At 43.9% G+C, this 16855-nt stretch overlaps 1 protein-coding gene across 1 annotated transcript in view; it reads left to right on the top strand.

The window, feature by feature from the left end:
- SPOCK2 (SPARC (osteonectin), cwcv and kazal like domains proteoglycan 2) overlaps window positions 1-16855 on the top strand; it is a 272957-nt gene that overhangs the window by 192686 nt on the left and 63416 nt on the right. The window contains exon 2 of the mRNA XM_068257790.1: window positions 8309-8354. Within this exon, the coding sequence (XP_068113891.1) occupies window positions 8309-8354 (46 nt within the window). The remainder of the gene's footprint in view (window positions 1-8308; window positions 8355-16855) is intronic.

The raw sequence follows: 16855 nt of genomic DNA on the forward strand, positions 1-16855 counted from the left end.
ACAAGTCTGACAAGAGAGAGATAAGTTGTTTTATTACAGAGATGGTGATAGTAGAACGTGCTGCAGTAAGCCAGAACACATTAGAATAGCTTTTGGAACTTGTAGGATGATAAAAAAAAGATGCAATTTTTGTTACGGAGTCTCTTTAAATACAAGAACTAACCAATTAAAAGCAAACCGAATTGAACACAAACCAATAAGAATTCAGTGTGTCAGCATGCACGTGGTTACTGTTTACATCGGGCTGAGAACGCGTCCTCCACTTGTCTAATGAGAGCTGCGCAGCCTCCTGCACACCAGTGACGTCAACGGCTTACCGAGACCTGGAAGTCAGAGCCGCAGCTCGGGTCTTGGCATTCCGCTGCTGACGTGTGCCGGCGTAACTTACAGTAAGTTCACATTACAAACGCGGATGGCCACGCATGCGGAACGCAACGCATGCGAACGCACACCATCCGCGTTTGTGTGTGTTGCGTGGCTGATCCCGTCACTGAAAAGTGAATGGGACAGCCACGCGTTTTTACAAAAAATGCGTGCAGCATGCATTCCCGAACCGCACAGGTCCGGAACGCATACAGTGTGAACATCAGACATTGCACTCTATGCAATGTCTGATGTCGTGCGTGTCGGCCACCTGCACGCGTTTCCAAAACGCGGCTGGAAACGCGTGCAATGTGAACGGGGCCTTAAACCACAGAGGTAAGATGACTGTTAAGCCCCATACTCTTTATTAATGTCACCTTAATCAAAGATATTCTACCAGGTGTATGAGGCTTAACTCTGTCACTCCTGAATTAAAAACCACACCTATTGTTTACATAATATATAGGAATACTGTTGATAAAAGACGTTTTTGCACGGAGTACCACTTTAAAGGGTCTACAGCATGGGGACAAATTAACATACAATAGCGCTGCTGGTTTTATTGTGATATATTTTCCAGACACTGCATGACTATAAAAAGAAGTTTATAATATAAGAGAGTATTTATGCCTGTAACAAACTGAGTAAAATGAGATTTTTGAACATAAAACACACAGATAAGGAAGGTATGAGACGTTCCAATAACATTGTGCAGTTATAAAAACCTGGCTAGAAAAAAACGTAACAACATAAAGACAGTACTATATTGCTTTCCATTTGCCAAATAAAATTCAGCATGTTCTTATGGGTCCATAGAGAGTGAGCAACATTTTATGGATGAACAGGTTGACATTATAACAGCTGTTCTGTGGCCAATCAATAACCTCTGTTGCTCAGAAAGCTATGATGCCTTTCTGGTGTTTAAATATGTTGCGCACACCATAACGGGCACACATAAGTGTTACAGTAATGCTGACGTTGTAGGAAGTGACACTAAACTATATAAAAAAACGAAAACCTATTTTACTTATATAGAATTATTATTCAGACCAGATACAACTTCCAAACCTATGGACTTATGGAAATTTTGCTTTGGGTCGTATTATTTAAATTAATCAAGCAAATGGGACATTTCAGAGCATAATAATATAAAAGTGGGATTACACTCCACTCCAAAAAGTAAAATTTCAGTAAGGGCTGGTGCACACCAAGAGGGGTTCTGAGCTTTTTTATAAAAATGCTTGCGGGGGGAAGAAATCGCTTGGCTAATGAAAGTAAATGGGATGGTGCACACCAGAGCAGTTTGTCTTTTCCCCAAACGCAAACTTGGGTCCTGCAGCATTTTTGCGGTTTTCTGAGGCGACTCTGCCTCAATGTTAAATATAGGAAAGTGGAAAACCGCTCTGAAAAAAGCTAGATCAGGGCGATTTTCCAAACGTTTTGTTACAGTAGCTGTTCGGTTACAGCTGTACTGTAACAAAATATAAAAAAATGCTACACAAAAACTCTCCAAAAAATGCTAGGCATGTTTAGAAAATCATTCTAAGGGCTGATTCACACTACGAGAGCTTTTTAAACGCAAGAGATTTTAAAAGTTTCTTGGTAAAGCAATCCTATGGGGGATTTTCACAAAATCACATCGCTCCAGTGTGAACACTCACATAGGATAACATTAGCAAGAGCTTTTAAAATCACAAGTGCTTAGAAAAGCTCTTGTAGTGTGAACAAGCCCTAAACATGACTAGAATCGCTCAGAAAAACTGCTTCAAAACCCGTTAGTGTTTGCGGATCCGCTAGTGGTTTTTGTTGTGCACTGGCCCTAACTACTCTGTTACATAAAAGAACATTTCAAAGCATTCCCTATTTATTTTAACTGCAGAGAGCCGTAGAAGCTTGCCTGTCATTGGCAAAGACAAGAATCTCCCTGAGCTTCTCACTCTGCCCCCTCCTTTTCGGCTGAAGTGATTCATCTGTTGCCAAGGCAATGTGTCTATTCAACAGAGGGAGGGAGGAGGGCAGAGGGAAGACCCGGGCACAGGTAGATTCTTGCCTTTGCTGATGACAAGAGATAGTGAACCTGAGGTGAGAGTGATATGGTGGCTGACATATTTATTTCCTTTTACACAATACCAGTTGCCTGGCAGCCCTGCTGATCTATTTGGCTGCAGTAGTGTCCGAAGTACACCAGAAACAAGCATGCAACTAATCTTGTCCGGTCTGACAATATTGTCATAAACACCTCATCTGCATATACTTGTTCGGAGTCTATGGCTGAAAGTAATAGAGACAGAGGATCAGCAGGATAACCAGGCAACTGGTATTGCTTTAAAGGAAATAAATATGGTAGCCTCCATATAACTCTTGCCTCTGGTTCACTATAAGCAACCTTTTACTGCTCTCTACAGTGAAAATAAATGATTTTACACGCAGGGAATACTTGGTAATGCTTTCAAATGTTTTTTTGTGTTTTATGTAACTAAGTTACTGAAATTTTCATTTTGGGAGTATAATCCCACATTAAAGGACATAAAACAGTTCAGATTGGGTTGCCTTGTCATCTATATGAGTCATAATGTCCTGTGGGGTGGTGGTGGGTGGAGGGGAGATTTAGATGTTTGGTTACAATGCAGGTATGTAGAGGGGGCATTTGTAGTGTGATCACATACCTGACTGTATAGAAGAACATCTGAAATTATTCATTGTTAAAGTGCATTGCACACCAAATTAAATTAATGTTTTGAATACATGCTATCCGATGATAAATCGAGAGTGATCTGCAGTATAGTTGTAACAAGTGCTGTATTTTCTTTTTTTCTGTTTTATTATGAGCAGTGGCACTGTCTGTTCCAGTTGCTGAATTCTGTAGGATAGTGTTATTACATTTCTTGTGTATTTATATGTAGATGTTTTGTCACCTCTTGCTGCCATCGCTGATCTCATTTTCTGCTGTTCCAGCCTTTCATCACAATCCCTCACAGTGCTGAACATTCTCAGTCGAGCATCTGACATTTATTAAAAGTCATCTCTTCACTGAGGGACATCGACTAGCTAGCGCTGGTTTGAATAGATGCCCAATCAAAGATGGCTTAGAAAGCAGAAAGAAAAACAAAATAACCGGGGATAAAAGCAAACATATCATAACAAACTGATTATATTTTTCTTCCTGCCTGGATATTGTCTTGTGCATAATGTTTGTACGAGAGATCCAGACATTCCTTTCCTGGGAATATAACCATGCCCTGTACAGAGCGTGAGATGTTGTGAGGTTACTGAAGGGCACAGGGCATTATGGACCAAATAGACGTAAGGTGCCCACACACTATACAATAAATGATCACATTTTACCGCACTTCAATAAAAACGATTGGCTGTACAGAAAATCAAAACCTTTTTTATTTTATTCAAGTGGGAAATCTGATCGGGATGTCGATCGAGTGTGGTGGTTTTTTTTTTTTTATGGAAATTGGGGTAGTGTAGGTTGTCAATTTGTTATTGTATCTAATGAGTTTTCAATCATTAAAAAAAAAAATATTATTTTGTAATAATTAGAGAAAGATTGAACACAAATGTCTGGTACATTGGTCAGATTTTTCATATGTTACAATCAATCAGAATAATAGATTGCAATACTTGAAATTGTATGGTGCATGGCCACCTTAGAGGTGGCCAGTAATGGTCCAATTTCTATTGAAAAATTGAGTGATCTGATAATGCTGATCGGAAGTGAAATCGTTCACTAATGAACCAATCTTCGCTTCCAATCTGTCACAACCAACAAAAAATCCAAATTTTGGTTTGACGAAAATCTAATCGAACGACAGTTTTTACAATAGTTTATAATCGATTGTGCCCATCAACAGAGATTATTTACAACCAATCTGATCAGAATTTGTGATCGCTCAAATGATTTTTCACTAGAAATTGGACCATTCGTGGCCACCAGGGACGTCCCTAGGGTCCTTGAAGATCCTGGGCACCTGTGGGCACCAGGTGGGGTGTACATGCGCGGCAAAAAATGAGCATTGGATGGAGCCCCGTGTCCTTTATTTAGATAATTTACAATTGGTATAGGCATAGATTAATGATGTATACGCACATAAAATTTTGATTGGTCAATCACTGACCAATTTTACCACCCCCATGTAGTAAGTGAGCCAACAGACAATATATATCCATATTTCCTATAGTTGAAACACATTCACTCCAAGCTCCAACCAGACCCCAATAGACCATCAGAGTGGACACTACACTGTCTGCTCCCGATGGCCGTGCGTGGTCCAAATTGCAAGTGGGAATTGGCCTCTAAAAAAAAAAAAATGCAATTCACTGATCAGCCCTTATGCTAGGCATACACCTAGCCAATTATGCGCCGCGCGGATCGATCCCCGCTCGTCCCCGCCGGTGCTGCTTATCACCCGCTCGATTCCCTGTTATTGTCCGCCAGCAGGGATCGAGCGGGGAATATATCCGGCAGGTCATCGGACCTGTCTGATATTATCAATCGAGCCATCAGCGGCTCGATTGATAAGGAAGCAAAATGCAGTGTATGCCCAGCGTAACTGGGGATACACGGTACGTTTCTGTACCGTGTATCGACCATCTGATCCGGCCAGCTGATAATATTCAGCTGGCCCGATCATGCCGCTCGACCCGCGCCCGCTCGATCCCCGCCGGTGGACAAAGGCAGGGAATCGAGCGCTGATAAGGAAGCGCCGGCAAGTACGAGTGGTAATCGATCCGCGGGGGTGCGGCGGGGACGCGGCTGGGGTCGATCCGGCGGCTAATCGAGCTGCCGGTCGACCCGTGTATGCCAGGCATAATGCTGCAGAGTCCTCCTGAGCAGATCCAAGATTCTGTAAAAGTATAAGTACAGTCATACTGGCACATCAGATATAGACGTGTAAGAGGTTTAGTAGAATGAGAGCAAAATAAACTAAAGCAATTGACTCTGACTATGGTTTAAGATATAGCAGTTGGATCTGGTGCCAGGGTAGTTTTAATGTCAGATCGATGCAGGACGCCAGCGCCTCAGTTCATTTAGACGGACATCCAAAGAGAGTCATGTTGCAACTACCTTGGTATTGACCTCAACTGTGCCAGACATCTGACATTACTAATGGAGAAGGCACCTGGTCCTGGTGACGTTATTTACTCCTTCTTACATACAACTATTTCAGGTTAAAGTATTTTGCCACCAGCATTGCAGGGCATGGACCAGAATGGCAATATGTGTACAATTTAGGAAAGTAATCTATGGTTAAATCATTTTTAATTAGGATTCAAAGGCATAACTCTATATGGAGACGTGAACAGGCTACATTAACATTATGGAAGTCAATAGTTATACAATACTGCCCTGACACTAAATTAGGGTAACAAGTACACTTTGGTGGTGCTTGTCTATCAAAAATTAGCAATTCACATGTTCATCAATCTGACTTCGCATTATGAGTCCTTCTGTTCATATCACATAACATTGAGACCGATGCAGTCCATTCGCACCTTCACAAAGACGGTATAGTGACAAAAGATGCTCTTTTGACTTCAAAGTAGTACCACCTCGCTCTATAGAAAGGGGCACTCACCCTTTTTCTTAGACCATCAGCAAGATGGGTCATCAGTGCATTGGGGTCATCTTGGCCTCTCCTGCCTTATCCAGGATGCTCCATCTCAGCTCCCACTTGTGTGTGCCACGTGTACTCAGTGCACCTCATATAAAAGACATTCAAACCTGCATAGCATAATAAAGTCTAGTACTATCAAAATTGCAAAATCACATTTCACAGCAGAAAGAGCAGGCATAAATATTTAATGGGCTTTACCCTGTGGGTTGGCTGCCTGGGTAGCTGCCCGCTCTCAGTTTTACACCAATTGCTGCCTCGCTGCTTGTATATTGTGGCTTCACCCACTGATCAACTAATTTTTTTGTACTGCTAGTTCGTTCGTTGTCCACGGTGGTAGAGGGGTGAGGGTTGTAGTAAGGTAAGTTGCCCACTAGGGGGGTTAAGGTAACCCCCCACAGGGAGGGGGAGTGGTTAAGGTTAGGCACGCACCGTGGGGGAGGTGTTAAAAGGCACCACTAGGGTGGGAATTAAGTGTTATGCACCACCAGGGGAGGGTTCTGTGTGAGAGCAGGGAGAAGTTAGGCCATAGAAAAGAATCTGTAAATATAACCGCTATCCTGTGCCATTTTAAAGTGGATCTGAGATAAACTTTTACTCATTGCATTATTGTGTTTCTTTCATCTAGTTTATAGGGCATTCCTCAAGCCAAATCCTTTTTTTATGTTTTAAAGGGACTCTGAGGAGTAAAAATAAATGAAATTGGTACTCACCTGGGGCTTTCTCCAGCCCACTGTAGGTCGGGAGATCCCTCGACGTCCTCCTGGCTCTTCTCCCGATCCCTCCGCCGCATACTGCACCGGTGACACCTGGGCCGGGCTTCTTCTAACTGATTGGTGACGCTGCGCGTCATCACGCCGACCGCTACGCGTCATCACGCCGGCCGGCGTGACAGTACTGCTCATGCGCGAAGCCGCCGCGCATGCGCAGTACTGTCACGCCGGCTGCCGTGATGACGCGCAGCGGCCGGCGTACTGACTAAGAGCGTCCCTGTTCAGGAAGTGGGAGCCCGACACTCGACGATGGTATCCCCGGTGCGGTATGCGGTGAAGGGACCGGGAAAAGAGCCAGGAGGATGCCAAGGGACCTCCCGACCTACGGTGGGCTAGAGAAAGCCCCAGGTGAGTACCAATTTCATTTATTTTTAATCCTCAGAGTCCCTTAAATACTCGAATTCCCTATAAACTAAACAAGCCTCACCCACAGCTTCTCCAGAGTGCCTTGGCACTCTCAGACTCATGTAGCAAGAGCTTATGGGAGGGGGCAGGAGGAGGAGGTAACCAGCCAGAGAATTCAGAGGCAGAGGGGAGGAGGGAGAAGGAGAGGAAAGTGACGTTTTCACAGGCTGAGGGCTGGAGATACAGATCAATTTGCCTGTGTGTAATGTGACCAACAGAATATGGCCGCTCTCATTGTATCACAGGAATAAATAATCATAAACTGTTGAAGCTGTTTGCAGCTAGATTTGCTGTGTAAACAATCTAAACTTTAGATAAGATATATAGACCAGTTACTTGTCATAGTTTTTCATCTCGGATCCGCTTTAAGCAGGTGCTTTTAGCAAATGTGCAGTTGCAGGGGTATAACTACAAATGTTGTGCCCCCAATGTTCACATCCTTTCCCTTGCCTACCCTTGGTGACCCTCACACCCTTGGGGCCATCTTGCAAGAGTCCTAAAACAAGTGTGACTATTATAATCTTCACACACATAAGTATAGCCACAAAAACACCTGATCTAAAGGATGAACCCATTTATTGTAGGAAGGGAAGGTTAGTAGTTGGGGCAGCCTCAGAGCTCTGAGCCTTCCTGTGGTTGCAGGGGCTGCTCCCCTGTAGTTATGCCACTGTGCAGTTGGCGGTACGTGAGGGTCAGGGTTGTGTACCAGTGAGAACTAAGCGACATCTGCATAGTGATCAGTACAAAGCAGTTCATCTCTTCCATGCATCTTTGTTGTCTGTTTTGCAGCACAGGTATCAGACAGCTGTCAGGAGCTCATTTAGGCAATTACAAGAAAGAGTAGGAACAGGTGTTTATGACACAATGGATGTGAAGGCACTAACTGCTTCATTAGTAAGATACAAGACATCTTCAGTAGAAGCAAGTAAAACATGTAGACATCTGGAGAAACTCAGTAAAGTACAGAAGGTCAAGACTCTCACGGCAGGATCTTATAAAGGTAACCTGTAGTGTTTGCACTTAAGATTTAGAATGTAAAAGTAACTGGACATGCTTTTTAACAATCTCCAAAAATATATATTTCTTCAGCATAACATTTTTTTCCTGAGATGATGGTGATACTAATCCTATCTTTTCTTTTCTCAGGATGACTACATTAAGAGTTGGGAGGACAACCAGGCAGGAGACGAAGGTAATCTACCCATCACTAAACACATTATTACTCCATACACATGTAATTATTTTTGATGGCGGTACCATATGGGCCAAGGGGGCAATTTAGCGGCCCCCTAAGTGTCTTCCCCCTCTCCCTCAACATTACCCCCCCCCCCCCCCCCCGCAACATTACAGAGGCAGTGGCAACAGGGTATACACTCACCTTTTCCAAGTTGCAGGTCCGTCTTTCTTCTCTTTAGTGTTGGTGCTCTGCACTTCCTGCTTTTTTCTATTTGGGCTCTAGTACCTGATGTGAGCAGTAGAGATGGGCCGAACGGTTCGCCGGCGAATGGTTCCAGGCGAACTTTGGGGTTTCGCGTTCGCCTGCATCAGGCGAACTTTTGCGAAAGTTCGATTCGCCCCATAATGCTGTATTGAGCAAAATTTTTACCCTCCATTTCACTGTCAGCAGACATGTTATTGTCAAACACACTGCTTTCAGTGCTAGAGAACCCGCCCACCCTCCAAGCTAGGTCCTTTATACCATTTGACTCAGTTGTCTGCCTACACTAATTAGTTATGGGACAGCTGCTACACACTCTGCTAGGGAGATTTTAATTGGCCTCCTCCCACCTCCCACCACCCTTCTACCCTTCTACCCTTCTACCTATTCCCTCCTCCCTCCGGTCTCTTCTGCTAGGGAATTATACTATTTTAAAAACCAGTATACATCATACCATAGCTGAGAATCGAACCCAGATCTCACTGTGTGGTGGGCACGTCACCCTAAGCACTGTACCACTACAGTAGTAAGAGAAGCTAGCCTAAAATGTACCATTTATGCTCAATACAATAGAACCATTAGGTTGCTTAAAGGAGAACTGTAGTGAGAGGTACATGGAGGCTGCCATATTGATTTCCTTTTAAGCTATACCAGTTGCCTGGCAGCCCTGCTGATCTATTTGGCTGCAGTAATAATAATAATCCAAACATTTGTATAGTGCTTTTCTCCTGTCGGACTCAAAGCGCTCAAGAGCTGCAGCCACAGGGACGCGCTCAAGAGGCCACCCTGCAGTGTTAGGGAGTCTTGCCTTAAACTCCTTACTTAATAGGTACTTGACCTAGCCAGAATTCAAACCCTGGTCTCACATGTCAAAGACAGAGCCCTTAACCAGTACACTATCCAGCCACTGTAGCGTGAATCACACCAGAAACAAGCATGCAGCTAATCTTGTCAGATCTTACAAAAATGTCAAACACCAGATCTGCAGCATGCTTGTTCAGGGTCTAGGGCTAAAAGTATTGGAGGCAGAGGATCTGCAGGATAGCCAGGTAACTGGTATTGCTTAAAAGGAAATCAATATGGTAGCCTCCATATACCTTTCACTACAGTTCTCCTTTAAAGGGAACCTTAACTGTGAATGATATGGATGTTTCCTGTAAACAATACCAGTTGCCTGGCAGTCCAGCTGATCTTTGTGACTGCAATAGTGGCTGAATCACACCCTGAAACAAGCATGCAGCTAATCCAGTCTGACTTCAGTCAGAGCACCTGATCTGCATGCTTGTTCAGGGGCTGTGGCTAAAAGTATTAGAGACACAGGATCAGCAGGCGATTCAGGCAACTGGTATTATTTTAAAAGGAAAAATCCATATCCTTCTCCGTTTAGGTTCCCTTTAAGGATTTGTAGCATAAAAGCCAACTCACATTGGCTGGGATTTGAACCTGGGTCTCACTGTATGGTGGACAAGCACACTAACCACTATACCAACTGAAGCTGGCCTGAAATTGCTGGCCTAAAATTTACTATTTATGCTCAATACAAGAGAAAAAGTAGACAAGACAAATAACACAAAAGAGAAGGCCATGTCTGGCTAAATATCTGTAAGCAGTGGCTGCATGGTGTAATGGATAAGGGCGCTGCCTCTGACAAAGGAGACCAGAGTTCAAATCTCAGCTCTGTCTGTTCAGTAAGCCAGCACCTATTCAGTAGGAGACCTTAGGCAAGTCTTCCTAACACTGCTACTGCCTATAGAGCATGCCCTAGTGGCTGCAGCTCTGGTCCTTTGAGTCCGCCAGGAGAAAAGTGTGATATAAATGTTATTTGTCTTGTCTACTTTTTCTCTTGTATTGAGCATAAATAGTAAATTTTAGGCCAGAAATTTCAGGCCAGCTTCAGTTGGTATAGTGGTTAGTGTGCTTGTCCACCATACAGTGAGACCCAGGTTCAAATCCCAGCCAATGTGAGTTGGCTTTTATGCTACAAATCCTTAAAGGGAACCTAAACGGAGAAGGATATGGATTTTTCCTTTTAAAATAATACCAGTTGCCTGAATCGCCTGCTGATCCTGTGTCTCTAATACTTTTAGCCACAGCCCCTGAACAAGCATGCAGATCAGGTGCTCTGACTGAAGTCAGACTGGATTAGCTGCATGCTTGTTTCAGGGTGTGATTCAGCCACTATTGCAGTCACAAAGATCAGCTGGACTGCCAGGCAACTGGTATTGTTTACAGGAAACGGCCATATCACTCTGTTAAGGTTCCCTTTAAAGGAGAACTGTAGTGAAAGGTATATGGAGGCTACCATATTGATTTCCTTTTAAGCAATACCAGTTACCTGGCTATCCTGCAGATCCTCTGCCTCCAATACTTTTAGCCCTAGACCCTGAACAAGCATGCAGCAGATCTGGTGTTTGACATTTTTGTAAGATCTGACAAGATTAGCTGCATGCTTGTTTCTGGTGTGATTCACACTACTGCAGTCAAATAGATTAGCAGGGCTGCCAGGCAACTGGTATAGCTTAAAAGGAAATCAATATGGCAGCCTCCATATACCTCTCACTACAGTTCTCCTTTAAGCAACCTAATGGTTCTATTGCATTGAGCATAAATGTTAAATTTTAGGCTAGCTTCACTTACTTCTGTAGTGGTACAGTGCTTAGGGTGACGTGGCCACCACACAGTGAGATCTGGGTTCGATTCCCAGCTATGGTATGATGTATACTGGTTTTTAAAATAGTATAATTCCCTGGCAGAAGAGACCCTCCTCCCTCCGGTAGGAGGGAGGAGGGAATAGGTAGAAGGGTAGAAGGGTAGAAGGGTAGAAGGGTAGAAGGGGAGGAGGGTGGAGGGAAATTAAAATCTCCCTAGCAGAGTGTGTATAGCAGCTGTCCCATAACTAATTAGTGTAGGTAGGCAAATGGTATAAAGGACCTTGCTTGGAGGAGGGAGGGTGGGCGGGTCCTCCAGCAGTGATGTGTATTTCACTCAATTAGGTGTGGCTCCAGGTATTAGAGCTTTTGAAACATGTTTTCTATCATTTTTCCAGTTGATAGAATTTTTTTAAACTTTCAAAGTTCGCCTCCCCATTGAAGTCTATTGCGGTTCGCGAACTTTTTCGCGAACCGAACCTTTCGCGGAAGTTCGCGAACAGGGTTCGCGAACCTAAAATCGGAGGTTCGGCCCATCTCTAGTGAGCAGCAGGAAGTGCAGAGTAGCAACAGTACAACAGTACAGAGAAGACAGTCGGGACTTCCAGGACCTTTAACTCGGAGGAGATGAGTGTCTGCCTGTCACAACTGCTTCCGTAACACTGCAGGGGTGGGGGCGTCAGAGGTACATCTGACTACTATACTAAGCGCGTGGGGGTGAGTGTTGTGGGGCCTCCAGGTTACTTTTACCCTGGGCCCCACTGTAGCTAGAACCACCCTGCACACCACAGTATGGGCATATTGTCGATTGGGCATTCTTGACTCTATTATTGCGAATCATGCTACATTTTTCTTTATCCATCAGAATTCAATTTAAATAAGTTTACATTTTAGTAACAAAGTGATTCAGATAAAGGCATAGCATCTAATGTAACCTCTCATTATTCCCCAGTCTCCTTGGTGATGGAAGAATTACAGAGTATAGCTGGCGTGATTTTTAATAGCATGGCTTGCACACTGTAGATTGCTTTGCAGCTGACATTGTCAGGTAGCTGAGGGTGAAACAGAAGGTCTTTCAAGCTTCCCTAATTAATGTTGATTATGTCTGCCTGGAATAATTTTTATAAGTATACCATAAACAGCATCTTCATAAATGTAATCTCCAAACAGCAGAGCATGGCAGAGAAGGGACAGTACTGCATGTCTAGGCATTTGGGGATGAGCACAAAAGAGAGGCTTTATCTACAGGAGTAATTAGTAGTATCCAGCATTGGGAAGGATTGCAAAACAGAAAGCCATGTCTGCCTTTTTTAATTTTGTTCATTTATGGAGTTCCAGTGGGGGGGGGGGGGGGAAAGAAAGAAAGCTCTGGTGGGCCTGTCCATTATGCTGGCATGAGTTGTTTTAGGAGACGAATAAAGACAACCATGAGATGAAAATAAACTGAGTTAATTGTATCTATCCTCCTACTCCTAAAAATGACTGTTTTAGATGGCAGCACAGTTTTATTTTATGTTTAAAAACTTAAAAATTAGATTTAATGATTTAATGTCTCTGTTCAGTGACAGCCTTTCAAGCGTCTCAGAACTAAAACATATGAACTACTTTTTTTTTTTATCTATTCCCTGCACTCCGAAGCTGTTCTCTACCAGGGAATAATTTTATGGCTGTAATTCCTCATCAGTGAGGGCTACGTAATAGTCCGACTAGGTGCCGACATGAGAGAAACTGTCACTTCCATATCTAAATATTTAATTCTTTCAGGCAGAAAAAAAGGAACACAGCCTAATTGTAATATGTTTGGCACTGTATATACACATTATCATATCACATGTCACCTCGGGTATCCTTGAAGAGATGTCATCCAGTGACATGCACAAGAAAGCAGTAAACCTCTTCTAACAGCAAATACTGTATAACATAATTACCTGTCCCCACTGTACTTGGCCAAGGTGGCTATTTGGCAAGAGTGTGGCATGTGTACAACTGCCTTCTGATGTCATATAAAGATCTGGTACACATTGTTCCTCTCTTTACCCTGCCTGCCAAAAGCCACTCCATTGAAACACAAAGGCTTACATACACGTAGGATGAATTCTTTAATCCCCCTCCTTATATTTACAAGCAACAAATTTGTTTTACTTTGTGCATAAAAGTTATTTTTCCAATAATGTTTATAGGCAGGTTGTTGCACCTTTGACAATATATCAATTTAATTAGGTCACAAGTCTACATACCATTTGCAGAAGAAAAACACAACATGTCCCGTCTGAGCACAGCCGTGGCCACACTCAGCTGTGACTCCATAGTGGGGGCCACCTCTCTATTGCTTATGCTAACAAGCACCTGGCCAATGCATAGGAGGAGCTGATAGGTGGCAAATGCAAGGCCTTCCCATGTGAAAGTGGTATTAAAGACAACAGCATCAAGGTATTGGAATACCCATCACAAGGCCTTGATTTCAATCTGGATGAAAATTTGTGGTCAGAACTGATCCCGGAGGGTGCTATCCTGGCTACAATGGATGTTGAATCCCTTTATACCAACATTCCACACAAGGACGGTATTGCAGCTTGCCAACATTTCCTTCAGCTTAATGATCTACCAACAGAGTCCACACTACAACTTATCAGGTATATACTAACTCACAACTATTTTTCATTTGGGAATGATTTACAGTGGAGGAAATAATTATTTGACCCCTCACTGATTTTGTAAGTTTTCAATGGTAGGTTTATTTTCACAGTGGCAGATAGCACATCAAAAGGAAAATCGAAAAAATAACCTTAAATAAAAGATAGCAACTGATTTGCATTTCATTGAGTGAAATACGTTTTTGAACCCCTACCAACCATTAAGAGCTCTGGCTCCCACAGAGTGGTTACATTTCTACTGAATTAGTCACCCTCATTAAGGACACCTGTCTTAACTAGTCACCTGTATAAAAGACCTTTGCCTGTCACATGGAACACACCTCAATAACGATAAAAGAGAGACAAAGAAGTCGCAATAGTGCAGACTGTTATTAACGCCACGTAGCCACACCACTAGTGAATAGCATGCACAAGCTTACGCTAGTGTCCAGGTAAGGGGGGCGGGGGAACCACCACCCTCTATCGACACACTCCCCTCCACTCCCAATATTACCCTGCTCACCGTCAGGCTGCAGTGTAGAAGGGCGTACACGTTCCTGCTAATCACTGTAGTGTAATTTCCTCTAATACGCAGTTTGCTGCACCTTTTAGCTCCTTCAAGCTTGCTCTGGCATTACCACCGGCATAAGGACCTCTCAGGCCGGCTGCAACGTTACCTCAAATACAAGCACAAATGCCTCTCATGTGTAAAATCTCACTTTAATCCTCATAAAACCTATAAGTATTGTGCGTACATGTAAAAAGCATCATAAAAGCATGTCACAAGTTTATACCGATCCCCTGGTCACGGGCCACGGCATTCCTCGTCTCCCACCGTCGTCGACACTAGCGTAAGCTTGTGCATGCTATTCACTAGTGGTGTGGCTACGTGGAGTTAATAACGGTCTGCACTATTGCAACTTCTTTGTCTCTCTTTTATCGTTATTGAGGTGTGTTCCATGTGACAGGCAAAGGTCTTGAAGATATCAGGATAAGCAATTATATGGACTGAGCGCTACTAACTTTGTGGATAACAGTGATTGACAGTTTGGGTAACTATATAGAGCGCACCACCTCTGGTTGATAGTGGTTGATAGCGCTGTAATATTGTGAGTGTACCTGTATAAAAGACACCAGTCCACAGAATCAATCAATCAAGCAGACTCCAAACTCTCCAACATGGGAAAGACCAAAAAGCTGTCCAAGGATGTCAGAGACAAAATTGTAGACCTGCACAAGGCTGGAATGGGCTACAAAACCATTAGCAAGAAGCTGGAGAGAAGGTGACAACTGTTGGTGCGATTGTTCGAAAATGGAAGGAGCACAAAATGACCATCAATCGACCTCGCTCTGGGGCTCCACGCAAGATCTCACCTCGTGGGGTGTCAATGATTCTGAGAAAGGTGAAAAAGCATCCTAGAACTACACGGGAGGAGTTAGTGAATGACCTCAAATTAGCAGGGACCACAGTCACCAAGAAAACCATTGGAAACACATTACACCGCAATGGATTAAAATCCTGCAGGGCTCGCAAGGTCCCCCTGCTCAAGAAGGCACATGTGCAGGCCCGTCTGAAGTTTGCCAATGAACACCTGAATGATTCTGTGAGTGACTGGGAGAAGGTGCTGTGGTCTGATAAGACCAAAATAGAGCTCTTTGGCATTAACTCAACTCGCTGTGTTTGGAGGAAGAAAAATGCTGCCTATGACCCCAAAACCCCCCAAAACACCGTCCCCACCGTCAAGCATGGGGGTGGAAACATTTTGCTTTGGAGGTGTTTTTCTGCTAAGGGCACAGGACAACTTAATCGCATTAACAAGGAAATGGACGGAGCCATGTATTGTGAAATCCTGAACGACAACCTCCTTCCTTCTGCCAGGAAACTGAAAATGTGTCGTGGATGGGTGTTACAGCACGACAATGACCCAAAACATACAGCAAAGGCAACAAAGGAGTGGCTCAAGAAGAAGCACATTAAGGTCATGGAGTGGCCTAGTCAGTCTCCGGACCTTAATCCAATAGAAAACCTATGAAGGGAGCTCAAGCTCAGAGTTGCACAGAGACAGCCTCGAAACCTTAGGGATTTAGAGATGATCTGCAAAGAGGAGTGGACCAACATTCCTCCTAAAATGTGTGCAAACTTGGTCATTGTCACGGACGATTGCGGGGACGCAGGCGCGTCCTGGAACCGCCCGTGAAGAAAAGAACGATCGCACTCGATTCCTGCGTCGATTGCGCTTCAAATCGGTACAATCTGGATTTATTGTGTAGGAGGTCTGCAGTCCTTTTCTTAGCAAAGAGAGCACCATTCCAAATGCTGGTTGGCCCTTTTGATATGCTAATGAGCCTGGGCCCAGAGAGTCCCTGGCTTCAAGCTGTGCTGATGGCCCATCCATCAGGTATAAGGTGACAAGCAGCTGGCAGGAAGACTGGCCCTGTGACTGCTGATCAAGCCAGAGGTGTAAACTCAGAGTTGTCTAAGCAGATTTCACATTCAGATGTTAATTGAAGGAGCCAACAGGGCCTTCATAGACAAGAAGCAGACACAGCTGGACTCCAGTCAGGCTGACTCCAGCCTTAGCAGGAAGAAATGAATGTACAATATAATCTTTTGCCCATTTACAGAATACAATAAATAGGGTGGTTATGAGAGCGGTATCATTGGATCCGTAGGGTCATGCTGGATCTCTTGATACCAGTCGAGAGGGGCCCGGGGCCCCTACCACCCAGGTATGAATCTACTCAGGACCCTGATCTGATGCACTAGCCATGTCAGGTATCATATTAATCTGTATTTTCCTCCAAGTATGAAGCTGTTACCCCCCTAAATGTAACGTGTATGGTTCAGGAGTTACAGCAATTCATAAGTTTAGCTCTAAAATCTCTGAGAGGGAATGAACTGTCATTTGCTGGTAGTTCAGAGGGGGCCGGCATTGCCACACCCCCAAACCAGCTTCATCAAAAGCACAGAGCC

This window comes from Hyperolius riggenbachi, chromosome 10, assembly GCF_040937935.1.
Source record: "Hyperolius riggenbachi isolate aHypRig1 chromosome 10, aHypRig1.pri, whole genome shotgun sequence".
Classification (NCBI taxonomy): domain Eukaryota; kingdom Metazoa; phylum Chordata; class Amphibia; order Anura; family Hyperoliidae; genus Hyperolius; species Hyperolius riggenbachi.